This window comes from Lipotes vexillifer, unplaced genomic scaffold (genome assembly GCF_000442215.2).
Source record: "Lipotes vexillifer unplaced genomic scaffold, Lipotes_vexillifer_v1.1 scaffold96, whole genome shotgun sequence".
Lineage (NCBI taxonomy): Eukaryota > Metazoa > Chordata > Mammalia > Artiodactyla > Lipotidae > Lipotes > Lipotes vexillifer.
This window is the reverse complement of record NW_006798666.1, coordinates 1,429,708-1,445,959: the sequence shown is the minus strand read 5'-3', so window position 1 is coordinate 1,445,959 and position 16,252 is coordinate 1,429,708. Positions and strand designations below refer to the sequence as shown.

Sequence of the window (16,252 nt, the reverse complement as noted above, 5' to 3'; positions counted from 1 at the left end):
AATGCCGAGTGGAAAATTTCCAGCAATGATTAATAGAGGAGTGAGTATGATAACTTAAGGAATGCGTGTTATGATCTTGGCACCATCACTCAATATTATCCAGCTTTTCTGATCCTCCCTTCTCTGTGAAATGAAACCCCAAGTAACAAGTCAGTGGCAGAACTTGGACCAGGACACAAATCCCTGACTCTCCATTCTGTACTTCTTTTTGTGACTCAGCCTAATCCTTTGAGGGAAGTATTCAAACCACATCTGCCTGAATCTCCTGCCAATTTCCTTTAAACACTAACATCAGCTGCATCAGCCTCCTGCCAGCTGTCCTACTGAAAGCAAAAAGGTTTACATTCTCACTTTTTTGATTAAAAAATATCTTGGCTAAACAATGAACTTCTCACTTTAATATTCTAACACCTTCTGCAGCCCGCCCTGCTCTTGTACTCAAGACTCTTAAAGGATCTTTTCCCAAGACAAAAATCACAACAGTTATACATGCCCTTTTGCACCTGGGGCTTCTTCAGTAGAGTCTGGAGCCTGATCCTGAATGCTTTAAAGGCAATAGGAAGTTAGGATACAGGTGGTGGCTGGATTATAGATGTCTGTTTGTATTTTTAATATATGAGTTGGCAATTGGAAGTGGTCACAACAGTTAGTATATTCTGGAACTATCCAAATTTTCCTACTCTTGAAGCTTGGTTTTTCCTTTTCCTCCTATTCCTTCAATTTTCATAAGCTTATATTTTGCCCAAGCCAAGCCTAGACCCCTTTTCTCTCCTTGTTCTAATGTAGGTCCTAGGGGGACCCCTCCATCCACATCCTGTTGATGCAAAATGGGAAGATAACCCCAGCCTCAGAGCTCATCTCCTTGGCATTATCTCCAGCTCTATTCTACCTCCAGAGTCCTTCAAAGATGTAGATCACACTTCATACTCTGTAGCTCACATACCAACTTGTATACACCACATAGGCTGGTTAGTCAATACTATAAATGGGTGCTACTCTGACATTTTAATGACTCTCAATCACAAATTGTGGGCCTAAACCAACATTATTATGATCCACGCAGCCCTCCAGGAACCAAATTTATTCAGCTTCATATTCCTTACTGGCATCAAGCATGTATGCTATATGTGTTCACTTATTTAAGTGAAATGAGAATCAGAATGACAGCATTTTTTCAGCTTATGTCATCCTTACTATTGCTGATACTGTGATTAAGAAAAATGATAATGATAATAATAACAGACCATCTCAAAAGGGTTATGAGCTTGTTTCAGGGATAAAAAGTGTGGTGAAGATCTTCATGATGGCATTCTGCTCTGCAATAGGCTAGGCCAAGAAAAAAGGTCTCCCTAGCAAAGGAAGCAAAGATATCAAGGCTTATGTTTGCAAGCTTCACAGAACAGATGATAGAGTAGAACAGTTCTTTCTTTCCCATCTGCTGTTCCCAGATGCTGTTTCCTCCTGGCTTCCTGCAACCTGTAAGTGAGCTATGCCCAATAATAGAAAAAAGAATTTTCATATTGATAGGTGACTTTTTGGCAATGTGTGTGTGTGCTTGAGAGAGAGTGACAGAGAGAGAGAATAGGAATGAATGAATATTAGGTGTGGGTGGAGAAGTTTTGTACTCCTGACAGCCTAGTGAGAAACTCGGGGCATATTTTCCTAAATAATCACTGTCAGAGGGTGGTATGATTTAGGTATGTTATTTGTTAAAGGATTATTTTATGGGAAAGTGCATCCCACCTTCCAAGACTGTATTAGAAGTGATCAAAGCTCTGGAACATGGCTAATTGGAGAGCTAGGTTCTGCAAGGTAGGTTTTTTTATTAGGCAATATTGAAAAGCTGTGTGTAAACTGAAGCAACAAAAATGATCACTTGCTTTGATAACATTTTGCATACATATAAGTCAAGGATTAGAAATCTAATCTTGCACTAGGAATAACTTTTTGAGCAGAATATTAAAAATGTGGTGTAAAAAAGGCCCAGGTTTAATTTAAAGTGAATGAAGGGTCTTAAGAATGCAGCCAAGTTTACAATAATGAGCCTTTCTCCTCTGACTAGTTTGGTAAAGTTGGGGTAGTTTTCGTGGGAGGTAAGGTCTGTGTCCTAAAGTCAAAGAAACAGTAGCTAGTGTTAAAAAAAAAAAAAAAGAATCTTTGAGGAGAGTGGGACAGGTGGAAATGGAAACCTTGTTTCTTCGATGAATGTTTTTGAAAGAAGACATAAGTGACAGAAAAACGGAAAGTTGGTTTGGTAGAGGACACACTGGACCGTCACCATAGCTGGAAAACAGAGCAGCACAGACTCTCCCTGTCCATCCATTTATGTTCTCTGTCCTCTAGCGCCCAGTGCACTCTCTCTTATTCCTTTTTTATGCCCTTTATTTTGGTCTCTCTGTCCCTTTTTGTGCTCTCATCTTCTCTCTGCCTTTCTATGTCCTTTTTTTCCCCTGGCACTCATCTAATTTCTCCATATCTTCATTTATGTTTTATAAAGAAACTATGAATTTTAGGATAAGGAAAGGTTTTTTTTTAAAGCCATTTGATGTAATCAATAGGGATTTTTCAGTAAGAAAAGAACATAGACAAATTGGAAATTTTGTTATATTTAATAGCTCAGTGTGTTTCTGAATGTCTGTGGAGCGTGTAAGACCTAGTGAATCAGAGCTTTCTGAAAACATTATTTTTCATTAGTAGTATACAATATACCATTTTAGCTGTTGTGAACTAGCTTTTAGACAGTCACTTAACCTTGATAATAATATGTAATCACATGTTCTTATTCTTACAGCTGCATCTTTCACAAGCCTACCTGTCCGGGAAGAAATGTTGGCAAAATACTCTAACCTTTCCTTGGAGAGTCATAACATATCACTGACTGGTAAGTGTATTGTGTTTCAAATAATATAATGCCAGATAATTTTTCATTTTTAATTAAGCTACTGTATGAATTAGGAAGTACTAAAGCCTGCCAGTCTGGCGGGAGAGACACACCAGTACCTTATACAGTCATAACACACTGTGATGGGGTCCCGTGTGACCAGGCCGGCGTGCCCTGTGTGAGGGAGGAGGCAGCCTTTCCAGGCATGGGGGTTAAATGCTCTCTAGAAGGAGGGCACCTGGGACGAGAGGAGGGCTCATTTTGATGTGCAGATGCTCTTCGGTTTTCATCACACCTTGCTGGTACATCTGTTCAAACCACTGTTCACTGAGAGGAGAATTCATGTAATCTGCTGGAAGGCCTTTAAGCAAAAAAATTAAAGATGTTATCTATGACTGCTATGGAAAATCAAGCGAAGAATCCTGACACAAAACTCAAGTCTGCTTTCTCTTTTCACAGTTTTGGATTCCAGTATTTTAAAAGTAATCTCAGAGTTCTTTAAATGAGCAAGAGTAGTTATCTGTTTTAGCAACAATATCAAAAGTATAATTAGAATTTGAATCCTATTTTTTAAGTCACTAATAAGTTTCATCCAATTATATGTCCAGGCTTTAACTGTCCTCTAGTTTAAGAACATGTTCCCTATTTGTTTAATATGAATTAAAGGTGTGCCCCTCCCCCCAATCTGATACCAGTGGAATATTTGCAGTGAGTTTTCTGGTAGGAGAACATTTTTATGACTTTGTGCAACCCGTTTGTTCCCAGATGTCCCCATCCTAGTATTTGGAGCTTATTCCTACTTGTAAACAGTAATTACAACATTCCTGTGTTGCTGCTTCTTCTTTTACTTTTTGCACGTGCTCGTCGTTGGTTTCCTTTGTTAGGATGGAATGTTTCTTTAAGGGAGATTTATGTGAAAACATAAGTCTGCAAATCCTTTGATTGGCCTGGTAATGCTGGCAGCAGCACACCCCTCACTTATCCTGTGTAGCTGGAGCCCGGGAAAAAAAGGGTCAGGTGCCCAAAGGGAGAGCAAAAATTGGACTTTTTAGTTGATGTCAGGTTGGTTATTTACTTAACCCATTTGGAGGGTTTCACTCCTAACCACTCTTTTATTCTGGTACCAGTATTCCTACAGTATTCATGAGAGCAGGTGTTCACAATTGTCCATCACTCACCTTCAGCTTTGGCCTGATCAAACTTTAGTCAGGCTTTTCTCTTCCTCCCAGACCCCTGAACTTGGCATGCCCCAAGTCTGAGCAAGCAGTAAATGCATGACCACAGCCCAATCGTGCTGTCTGCTTCTACCCACCAGTTGCCTCATTTCTTCTCAAAAGTTCCTGCTAGCCTGCTTACCCCTCCTTATAAAAGTCTTTTTCTATTTGACAGTGAGACACTTGTAGATCCAAAGCTTGGAGCATTTTTCCCTATTGCAGTAGACTTCTGGAATAAAGTCTCTCCTTATTTAAGTCTAGGTTTGTTTTGATTTGACAAAAGAAAAGATTTGACATTAATTTCGAAACACAGGATCTCTGAACTGTGACCCTTGTTGTTCTGTTTGCCTTCCCATCAAGAAGTTTGGTCCTAGGAACTGCCTTTATTGAAATATAGAATTTAAATCTGAAGACGTATTTATGCTTATTAGGAACCATAGGCTTTCTTCTTATTGTTACCATCAGGATTTTTAATCTACTTCATAAATAGAATGTTTTCATATTTTGTCATATCATTGTTTATTTGAATTGTGCTTAACATTTCTGTGTTGTTACTTATTTTCTCTTTCCCCTCTGGCCATTTTAGAAGTTGATCTCTCTGTTGGGATAAAAATTTTTTTGTACAGAGATGCAAATGTAGTACATTAGTTGCAGATTTTGGACCAGCATGACAACTTTTGGCCCAGTTCATAGCACATTTACTCAAAGATGCTTGAGACTGGGAAACAGGTCCTGTGCCTTGGAGAGTGAAAAACATGACCTTTGATTCATGAAAGCCTAATTGTTTACTTGTTTTATGTTTTTAAAATACTGCTAATCATTTACTTAACAGACATATGGTATCGACTATGTACCATGTATGTATTTCCACATATAACTTAGTTTAAACCTCATAAGAACCCTAAGCAATGGGTACTATTACTATTTGCAATTTGCAGATGAGGAAAAAGAGGCACAAAGAGATCAAGTGAACAGACCATGGTCACAGGTGGTAAGTTGGGAGTTTGATTTTGAACCCAGACTGTCTGGCACCAGGCGCCATGCTATTAACCATCATACTATGCAGCCTTTCTTAATGCCCAGTTACTCATTTCTTTCAGCAGTGTTATTAATACAATTATACCTATTTTAAGGAAATTTAGATTCGCTATGAGACTATGGAAAGAAGTTTCAAAAACAATGAAAACAAAGGTATTTTGATTGCCCTTTGCTAAATAGGTTTGTCTTGGAAATTGCATTTGCTGAGATAATGGATATCTTTGTAAAAGTATAATTGACTTCACTAAGCATGAAGTGTTTTTTTTTCCAGTTGTCTGATGTCACTGTGTTTCAAAAATTGATATTTTAATAATGGACTATTTTAACATGACTGTTCTAGGTTTCCCAATGTCAATATTCAGAAGTCATTGTATTATAGCAATTAGAGTATTTCTTTATTGTTTTATTTTTTTCTTTCTCTGTGCATATTATAGTGTTTGGTGCCTCCATTAGTGTGTTATAGTTTAACCCAAGAGGTTAAAACCAAAGCATCAGCTGGCAGTTTTCTTGACTACCCTGGTAATGTTGGCATAGGCTCTCCCCATGGGCACATTTTATTTATCATTTTGAGATGTGAGCAGCTGGCCTGGCAAGGACCTCGTGAGATAGGGAGGTAGACAAAGCAGGCATTGGAGCTACAGATACATATATTAAGGCACGGAGTAAAATTTGGGAAGATTAGTCAGGGTCAGGAAAGGCAGCCATGTTGCTTAGACCAGCTAGACAAGAAGTTGTATTAGGACCATTCAGATTCCTGGTTCAAGTGCCTGGTCAATCAGATTGAAAAAAGAAAAGAAGCGCGAGTCCCTTACATTTGGCTGCTCAGACACTTTGTTGCAGGGAAGATCCCAGAATGACTCCAATGAGGTGCACATGTTTAGGATGTTTCTCAGAAGCAGACCACCAGTTATCAAATCTTATGTAGACTGTAGATGTACAGAGGAAAAAATATGTGAATCCTAATATACACAGAGAGTGAAAGAGAAGGTAGAAGAGGGATCACACATAGTAACACAATTGGTAGTGGCTGTTAGCAACTTTTGTTTTACACTAGGGTTTCTCATTAGCATAAATGTTGACATTTTGAGTTGGATAACTCTTTGTTGCTAGAGTTGGGGGGAGCATGTTCAGGGCATTGTAGGATGTTTAGCAGCATCCTTGGCCTCTACCCACTAGATCTGAGTTTAAATTTTTTTCTATTGTAAACCATGAGCAATGAACACTTCTACGTATCTCTTTCTGGGCATGGTTGTGTGTGTTCTTCTAGGATAATTGCCACAAGTAGAATTGCTGAGTTAGAAACTATGCATTTTAATTTTAATACATACTTGCAAACTGCCCTCCAAAGTAGCCTGACAATTTACCCCTTCCCCCATCTGCATATTTGAGTATAATTTTCTCTAGATCCTGACCAACCTTGATAGTATTAAACTCTTCGCTTTTCTGAGTGTGAAAAACTGTACTATTATTGTTTTCATTTGCATCCTGGAGTTAGGCATACTTATGTCTGTGTATGTTTATCTGTTAATACCCTTTATTCATTTTCCTATTGGGCTTATAAATTCTTCAATTTATGTAAATGAGACAGCTATACATTTTGAGTACTAATCTGTACTTTTTATAAAAGTTGCAAATGTTCTTTCTTGTCTCTAAAATTTTACATGGTGTTTTTCATTGTGTAGAAATTTCATTTACACATTTCTCCTAATATTTTCATAGGAGTTCTTAATAGGAGTTTTTAACCTTCAGTTTTTAAACCATTTAAAATATGGTTTTACGTATTGTGTGCGATAGAGCACTAACTTTATTACTATTTTATATAGATAGCTAATGTCCCAACACTCTTTACTGAACAGTTCTTTTTCCTACTGCTGTGAAATAGCACACTAATCATATTCCAAATTCCCATATGCTATTCTGTCTCTCTACCGTTTCAATGTTTTTCAAACTTTTTATAGTGCTACACAAAGTAAGGAACAACTTACCTTGTAAACTGATGCACTACCATGCATGCACCCACACGTCAAGCAACACCCACACCTAATAGATGTGTTACACTTTGATAATTTCTCTTTTCTTACAACCCATTAAAAAACAAATCTGGTGGTAACTACTAAACTGATTTCCTGATCCACTAATAGTTTCCAACTTGCTTCTGAAAAATTCTGTTTATTTATTCCATTAATTTTCTAGGTGTTTTCTAGCAGCACTAACAAATTAATTTTTGAAACATTATACTTTATACTTTTGTTCTTTTTTTTTTGCGGTACGCGGGCCTCTCACTGTTGTGGCCTCTCCCGTTGTGGAGCACAGGCTCCGGATGCGCAGGCTCAGCGGCCATGGCTCACAGGCCCAGCCGCTCCGCGGCATGTGGGATCTTCGCGGACCGGGGCAGGAACCCGTGTCCCCTGCATCGGCAGGCGGACTCTCAACCACTGCGCCACCAGGGAAGCCCCTGTTCTTTTTTTAAAAGATAACTTTCCCTATTTCCTGGACTTTTACTCTTTCATGTGGGTTTTTTGTTTGTAATCAAGTTCCACAAAAAATACTTTTTGGATTTTGACTGATTTTTCACTGAATCTGTAGGTTAATTTGGGGGAGAATTAGTATTTTTATGATACTCTATTATCACCTGTGATGATTTAGATCTCATTTGACTTAGGTTATCTATTATAGTTAAATTTTTCCATATATATATAATTTTTAATAAACATTGTATATAATTAAGATGTACAACATGACTATATGGATATATATATTACTACAGTCAAGCAAACTAATTAACATATCATCTCACAGTTATCATTTTTTGTATGTGAAGAAGGCACTTGAAATCTACTGTGTTAGCATATTTCCAGTGTTCAATAAAGTATTAACATAACATACAGCAGGTGTTAATCATATTTATCATATTGTACATTACATCCCTAGTACTTATTTATCTTGTAACTGGAAGTTTGTACCTTTTGGCCACCATCCAGTTTCCCTTCCCCTCACCCCTGGCTCTGGTAACCACAGATCTGATCTCTTTTTCTATGAGTTTGTTTGTTTGTTTTTGAAGTATAATTGATTCCACAACACTATGTTAGTTCCTGGAGCACATTATAGTGATTAGATATTGCTATATATTTCAAAATGATCACCACTATAAGTATAGCTAAGTCTATACCATCTGTCACCAAATATGTTACATTATTATTGGCTATATTCCCAATACTGTACATTTCATATTTGTGACTTATTCATTTTGTAACTAGAAGTTTATACTTCCTAATCTCCCTCACCTATTTCTCTCAACCCTATACCCACCTCCCCTCTGGCAGCCACCTGTTTGTGCTCTGTATCTGTGACTCTGTTTCTGTTTGGTTATGTTTGTTCATTTGTTTTTTAGATTCCACATATAGGTGAAATCATACAGTAATTATCTTTCTCTGTCTGACTTATTTCAGTTTGCATAATACCCTCTAGGTCATTCATGTTGCAAATGGCAAGATTTCATTCTTTTTTTATGGCTGAGTAATATTCCAGTGTGTGTGTGTGTGTGTGTGTGTGTACACATCTTCCTTATCCATTCATCTATTAATGGGCACTTAGGTTACTTCCATATCTTGGCAATTGTAAATAATGCTGCAGTGGACATAGGGGTGCATATATCTTTTTGAATTAGTGTTTTTGTTTTCTTCAGATAGATACCCAGGAGTGGAATTGCTGGATCGTATGGTAATTCTCTATGTATATTCTATATATAATTTTTTGAGAAACTTCCATAGTGTTTTCTGTAAGGGCTGCACCAATTCACATTCCCACCAATAGTGCACAAGGGTTCCCTTTCCTCCACATCCTCACCAGTACTTGCTATTTGTTGTCTTTTTGGCAACAGCCATTCTGACAGGTGTGAGGTGCTATCTCATTGTGCTTTTGATTTGCATTTCCCTGATGATTAGTGATGTTGAGCATCTTTTCACATGCTTGTTGGCCATCTGTATGTCTCTCTGGAAGAATGTCTGTTCAGGTCCTCTGCCCATTTTTTAATCAGGTTGCTTGTGTTTTTTTTTTTTTTTAAGAAGATGTTGGGGGTAGGAGTTTATTAATTAATTAATTAATTTTTGCTGTGTTGGGTGTTTGTTTCTGTGCGAGGGCTTTCTCTAGTTGTGGCAAGTGGGGGCCACTCTTCATCACGGTGCGCGGGGCTCTCACTATCGCGGCCTCTCTTGTTGCGAAGCACAGGCTCCAGATGCGCAGGCTCAGTAGTTGTGGCTCACGGGCCTAGCTGCTCCGCGGCATGTGGGATCCTCCCAGACCAGGGATCCAACCCGTGTCCCCTGCATTAGCAGGCAGATTCTCAACCACTGTGCCACCAGGGAAGCCCCTGTTTGTGTTTTTGATGTTAAGAAAGGTCCATATACTTTTTTTTTTTAACATCTTTATTGGAGTATAACTGCTTTACAATTATGTGTTAGTTTCTGCTTTATAACAAAGTGAATCAGTTATACATATACATATATCCCCATATCTCTTCCCTCTTGCATCTCCCTCCTTCCCACCCTCCCTATCCCACCCCTCTAGGTGGTCACAAAGCACCGAGCTGATCTCCCTGTGCTGTGCGGCTGCTTCCCACTAGCTATCTATTTTACATTTGGTAGTGTATATATGTCCATGCCACTCTCTTTGTCCCAGCTTACCCTTAAATTTTTAAGAGAGTATTTAGACAGAGGTAAATTACTGTATGATTTAAAGAACATTCTTTTTAAAAGTATAGTTCAGAAACCAAGCAAATGGGTATGGTCTTGGAAATGTAGATGTCATGGATGTTTTTATAACACTCTAAAAACAGCAGAAATGCATTGCAGTTGTGGAGTTTTGGGGAAGTTGAAACATTGTCCATTGAGTTAAATGGACACATTAGTTTTCTGGCTAACCAAAAAATATTTTAGTATTAGGGATAAAACTTTCTACGTATTTTTGATGCTTGTGATTTCCTGACAGGAATGAAATCAGGCTGCAGAAGCACCAGCAAAGTATAAAAAACAGTGAGATAACAATTAGGGCTTGGAGGATGGCTTGGCAAGAAGAAAGGTTACATTGCGGTTTTAATAGAAGCATTTAGTTGAAAGTATGAATGTTTAAAATATGTTGATCAAGGAAAAAATATTTTTTGTTTTTCATTTATTTTGTATCTCTATGAAGTGATGGATGGTCCCTAAACTTACTGTGGTTATCATTTCATAAGGTATGTAAATCACAACATTATTCTGTACACCTTAAACTTATATAGTGCTGTATGTCAATTATATCTCAATTAAACTGGAAGAGAAAAAAGTTTTTAAATTAAAAAAACGTTGATCACATCATCTGTCATCACATTGCTAAATTATAAATTTGTTTCATCTTCTTTTAATGTTTTCTTTCATTTAAAACCTTGGTTCAGTAGTTTGAAAGTGATGAAGTTAATTTTTCCTGTCATGAGCATTTCATACCTTTTAGAGTTGGTTGTGAGAATCTGGACTCAGTCACACCTAAATTTGAGATTCTCTGCTGTTATTATCTTGATGCATGATTTTGGGCAAGATAGTCGACCTCTCTTTGCCTCAATTTTCTCATCTATGAAATAGTGATGAGAATAATGGTACTTGCCCCGTAGAACTGCTGTGAAGGTTAAATGATATAATCAATGTGTAACTTTTAGCAACATACATGATAACTTTTGTTATACTACCCAAATTAGATAAATGGTGAGAGGGAGGAAGTGTGTAATTATTCAGCAATTACTATATTACTAATACTTTTCTTATGATAGTTCATTTAATCCTTTCTACTATCTTATGAAATATGTATTGTCCCATTTTATAAATGGGGAAACTGAGATGTTCAATATAAATATACTTTGTTTTGCCCTGTAAGTAACCTCAGGCACAGAGCCCCTGACATTGGGCTGCTCTCTTGTGAAGTGGGGGAGTAATTCATATTCTAACTTAGGAGGCTCCAGTGAAACACATCACCAAGAACAGCACGGTGCCCTGGAATCACCTTCTGGAATGTAAATATCTCTATACTGTTTCCTGCTAGGGGTGATAATGCAGCTACATCTCCCTGCCAGTTCTCCCCAGGAAAGTTTGTCATCAGCCTCACGAGGTGCCAAAGAAATAATGCAAGAGTCAAACAGCCTTTTCTGGGTGCTCTGACTGCCGGAGCCTCTTACAGCTCCATGCCCTGGAGCGAGGCCTGGGCCTCCTCGTTCTGAGCAGGGGAACCCTGCACGAGTTAGACTTGGGTTGAGCAGCATCCAACAGGAATCAGCTCAGCTCAGACCTAGGGAGGAGACTCACAGACGTCTACAAAGATTTTATTCCTAAAGCAGAGTTTTGCCAGATGTGAAAGAGTCTTTTGTAGAGTTGAGTGATGGTCCATCTACCACGTGTCCTAGGCATTTTGACCTCCTGAGGCCTCTTCTTTCTTTATAAGCTAAGCTTTCCTTTCATACACGAGGCAGGGAGATAAACCAAACCAGTTCAGTCTTCAAAGGAGCCATGCAGTACCAAAAAAAGGCTGTAACTACTATGAGCAGAGACTGCAAAAATGCAGACCCCTCCATATGCATGGAATCGTGCAGTGTTTGTCCTTCTCTGGCTGCCTTATTTCATTGGGCCTGGTGTCCTTGGGGTTCATCCACATTGTGGCATATTGCCAAATGAATTTCCTCCTTTTTAAAGGATGAGGGATGTTCCATTGTTTGTATATACCACATTGTTTTTGTCCATTCATCCACTGACGTTTGGGTTGTTTCCACATCTTGGCTATTGTGACATGATGTATCTAAAACAGTCAAATTCACAGAAGCAAAGAACAGAGTGGTGGTTGCCAGGGGTTGGGGAGGGGTGGGAAATGGGGAGGTATTAGTCAAATGTCTAAGTTTCAGTTAAGCAAGGTGAATAAGTTCTAGAGATCTACTGTACAACATTGTGCTTACAGATAAGAGGGTAGGTCTCGTGTGTTACTACCACGAATTAAAAGCCAAAAAAAAAGTATACTTTTTTTTGGCAAATGAAAGGTATCTAATCAGAGTAGAATAATAATCTGAGTTTTACTTTAGAAGGACGACTTTGGTGTTGTTAAAAAATACATGTAGAGGAGGAGAAACTGTAGCCAAGAGAAGTTAGGAAGTCATTTTTCTCATCCTGGTGAAAGGTAATGAAGGTGTAGGGGAGGAAAAAGTTTTCCTTGACCCTCTTAGGGTCCCTAACTGGGTCTGAAAATTAAACTGACAAACATAGTTTAACAGGGTTAAAGCATACAAATTAAGTTTTATGTGACAGCATCCTTCATAAGGAGAGGAGGACCCAAAGAAACAGTTAAATCTGAGTATTTTTATGCTAGGCTTGATGAAGAGTGGAGAGTCGTGGGAGAATGTGATAGATCAGAGAGTATGAGAAATTTAGCAAATCCTATTTGTTAGAATTTTTCTATGTGTCCCTTTGTCTGTGGAGATAAGGATGCTCCTTTCCCCCAGCTATAGGGAAGGCACCTCTCCCATGAAGGTTTTATGACCTGTTTCAGGGGAGAAGTGCAGGGGGAATGTCAGAGTGACCTTTCTGCTTCTGCTATTTTCACAAACTCCTTCAGCTTAAGACATTTAGTATACCAAGGTGCCATATTTTGGGGATAGCATGTTCTCAACCCCATCAAAGCCCTACAGTAAGAAGAGTTGGAGACAACTGAGCCAATCTGATTGACATTTCAGAGGTAAGAATCGACTGAATTCTACTGGATGTGATTTAATCTTAGGGGTCAGGAGAAGAGAAGGCTAATGCATCTCCCTCCGATATTTTGAGTTTGAAGAACCTTTGGGATATCTAGGTTTAGATGCTCAGTAGGCAACTGGAGCTGTGGGCCTGGGGATCAAGAAAGAAGTCTTGAATGGAGCCAAGAGTTTTACAAATAAAGGATATTAGAAATAATAGTTGAATCCAACATGGGAGTGTCAAACAGAAAAGTAAAGAGACCAGAGAGCAAAGTCCCAAGGGAGACCAACATTTAGGGGTAGTTGGAAGAATTGGTGTGTCTAGCAGAATGTTAGGATCATGAAATAGGAGCGAAGTAAAGGGAATTTCTAGGAGTAGGTAGTCTCTGGCAACATCTGATATTTCAGAGACATCAAACAAAACATGAGCTCTGAAAAGAGGTCATCAGGTTAAATAGGCCATTTTTAACCCAAGAGAAAGCACTTTCTGTAATGTGGTAAGATACTAGAATATGCTGTATTGAAATGAGAACATGGGTGAGGACAGAGACTGTGTGTAGAAAACTCTTAAGAAATTGGCTAACGAAGTAAATTTCTTTGACAGACAGGACTAAGTTTTAAGGCTATCATAGAGCTAAAGATGAAGTGAGGAAAATTTATAGAAAACAGAAGCTCAGAACCAAATACAGCAGATCTTGAAACATTTTCTCCTATTACTAGTACCTAGTATAATTTCTGCATGTACATATGCTGAAATGTATAAATCCCTTCAGTTTTACTGACTCAATTTTTTTTCCCTGTATAATTGAATTTTGTTAAGGTCTTCCCATAGCTAGGGTTTTTGTTTTGTTTTACTTTTTGGGCATAAAATTCAATTCAGCAATTTTAGAATTACACGAGCAGTTATTTCAAGCATGTGCTCACAAAGCACTTCACACTAGTTGCACTTCACTGTTGGCAAAACTTTGCACATAGTCATTGCTTAAGGAAGCACTTTTGTGAAGTTTTAAATGTAATTAAAAGTGATGTTATGCTATTTTAAGTTCTATTTTTTTTTTTCTTTCTACATTTTGGCTCTGCATTCTACTTTTAATGATACTATACTATTGAGCGTGAGATGGAGAAATGTTTATATAATGCAGTGCCCTCTCCCAAACATAGCCCTTTCCTTCCCATTAAAAGTAACTATCACTGTTCTGATTATTGTATAGTCACTTCCTTGCTTTTTAAAATTGTTTTATTACATAGTTGTACATTCCTGGGGCGCAGTGGTTAAGAATCTGCCTGCCAATGCAGGGGACACAGGTTCGAGCCCTGGTCTGGGAAGATCCCACATGCCGTGGAGCAACCAAGCCCGTGCGCCACAACTACTGAGCCTGTGCTCTAGAGCCTGCAAGCCACAACTACTGAGCCCACGTGCCACAACTACTGAAGCCTGAGTGCCTAGAGCCTATGCTCTGCCCCCTTCCACTTTTCTTTTTTTTTTTTTTTGGACAAGATTACTTCTTAGGTAGTGGGGTGTTCCTCCTCAGGAGACACACAGTTCTGTTTTTGAGATGATTGCAGTAGTTGATGCAAAATGACTGGATTCATGATTCACCAGGGTTTCCTGCATCATTGTACTGTATTTCTATGATTTCTTCATTTATTTGCTGGAATTCTATAAAGAGAAAGTTATCTTCCTTTATTATTTGGTTACCAGTGGTACATTTAGTATAGGAAGAGCAGTGTGCTTACTTGATATTTTTTTCTTTATTTACCACTGTTCAAAATTTTAAAAAGCTGGCTCTAAGTTGGATATATATATCAATATCTATATCTACATATTTATATATAGATATATCACCTAATGGCTTTGTACTGATATTTCAAATGCAGTGAAAATTCAGAACTGCAAGATGTTTATTTAAATTCTTCTGTCTCACGACTGTATCTTTATCCCATCCCTACAAATTCTTAAGGAGTAAGAAGACTGGGAATGACAGAATTAGTATATCACACAAACCCACATTACACACAAAACTTTCTTGTAGTAACTACCAATAACATGATTACTGAAAGGAGCTGAAACAGTCACTCCTTTCTCTCCTTACTAGTTTCTGTTTGTTTCTACGGTTGTACTGTTTCTATACTGTCAGAGCACATGGCACTTCTTTCAACAGTACTCTTCCCCCTATATCCTTGTCAGCTAGTGAGTTTAAGCAGATTAAGATCACAGCGTTAGGCTTTTGTGATTCCATTACTGTTGTAACAAAACTTTTCTTCAGCTGTGCCCATGAAAGAAAATAATAAAGGGAACTAAATATATGTTACAGAGGAATAATTCTTCAAAGGAATATTACATTAGGAAACTGTTGATATAGCACTGTTGTTACATTAGGAAACTGCTGATATAGCCCTATTGTTGATTATTTAAACTTTTTTATATCTTGGATTTCCCCTAAATGTAACTTTTACAACATCTTTTTGTTTGTTTGTTTTCTTTTGTGGTAAATAGAACATTCCAATATGCCAGTCGAAAAAAATATCACTTTAGAAAGACCTTCTAATATAGAACTCACATGCCAATTCATGGCATCTGGAGATTTGAATTCAGTAAATGTGACTTGGAAAAAAGGTGATGAACTACTTGAGAATAATTACGTCATCAATGTAACAGGAAGCGTCCTGTATACCCAATACATGTGAGTAAACAAAATTTTAACCTGTATGGCTAGATGAAATTAAATTCTAAATATTTTCCTGAATGAGCATTCTTTCCTTTGCTGTCACTGAATGTATGCTAATATTCTAATTTGCATATTTACAAAATTTTTTCATCTTTAAATTTTGATTAACGGCTGAGTCTTTCTTTTTCATTTAAGGAGAGTTTTTTGAGAACTAAGCCTGTATTAATAACTTAAATTATCTTTAGGTTCACCATCGTGAATAGCGAACAAATGGGAAGTTATTCTTGTTTCTTTGAGGAGAAAAAGGAACAAAGGGGCACATTTAATTTCAAAGGTCAGTACTAATAATTTGTACAGTAATAACTTTAGCATTATATTCTTAGAATTCTAAATCTTCAAATTTGTTGGGAAGAAAATATCTAGTTTTTGTGCTGAAATAAATCTTTACCATTATGTAAAGTTCTTGGATCTCATGCCATCATCTAAAATCCTGTTGTGTTCACAAAATAATTGTTGTGGTAGAAAATAAACAAATCCTCAAATTTTAAAATTATTATTACAATACTAAAAATACAGCTGAAAAAAAAGGCATCATGTGCTTTCTATTGAATCATAAGTGGTGACCTTGAAAATGGAGCGTCACAGTGTCTTCCCGGTGCTCCCTCCCCCAGTTTAAAACACAGGTTTTAGTTTGAAAGATCAGGCTGCCAGG

At 37.7% G+C, this 16,252-nt stretch overlaps 1 protein-coding gene across 1 annotated transcript in view; it reads left to right on the top strand.

The window, feature by feature from the left end:
• The window catches only part of EMB (embigin), a 39,960-nt gene that overhangs the window by 7,883 nt on the left and 15,825 nt on the right, over positions 1–16,252 (top strand). Inside the window, exons 2-4 of the mRNA XM_007470741.1 lie at positions 2,792–2,881; positions 15,369–15,555; positions 15,786–15,874. Coding sequence (XP_007470803.1) covers positions 2,792–2,881; positions 15,369–15,555; positions 15,786–15,874 — 366 coding nt within the window. The remainder of the gene's footprint in view (positions 1–2,791; positions 2,882–15,368; positions 15,556–15,785; positions 15,875–16,252) is intronic.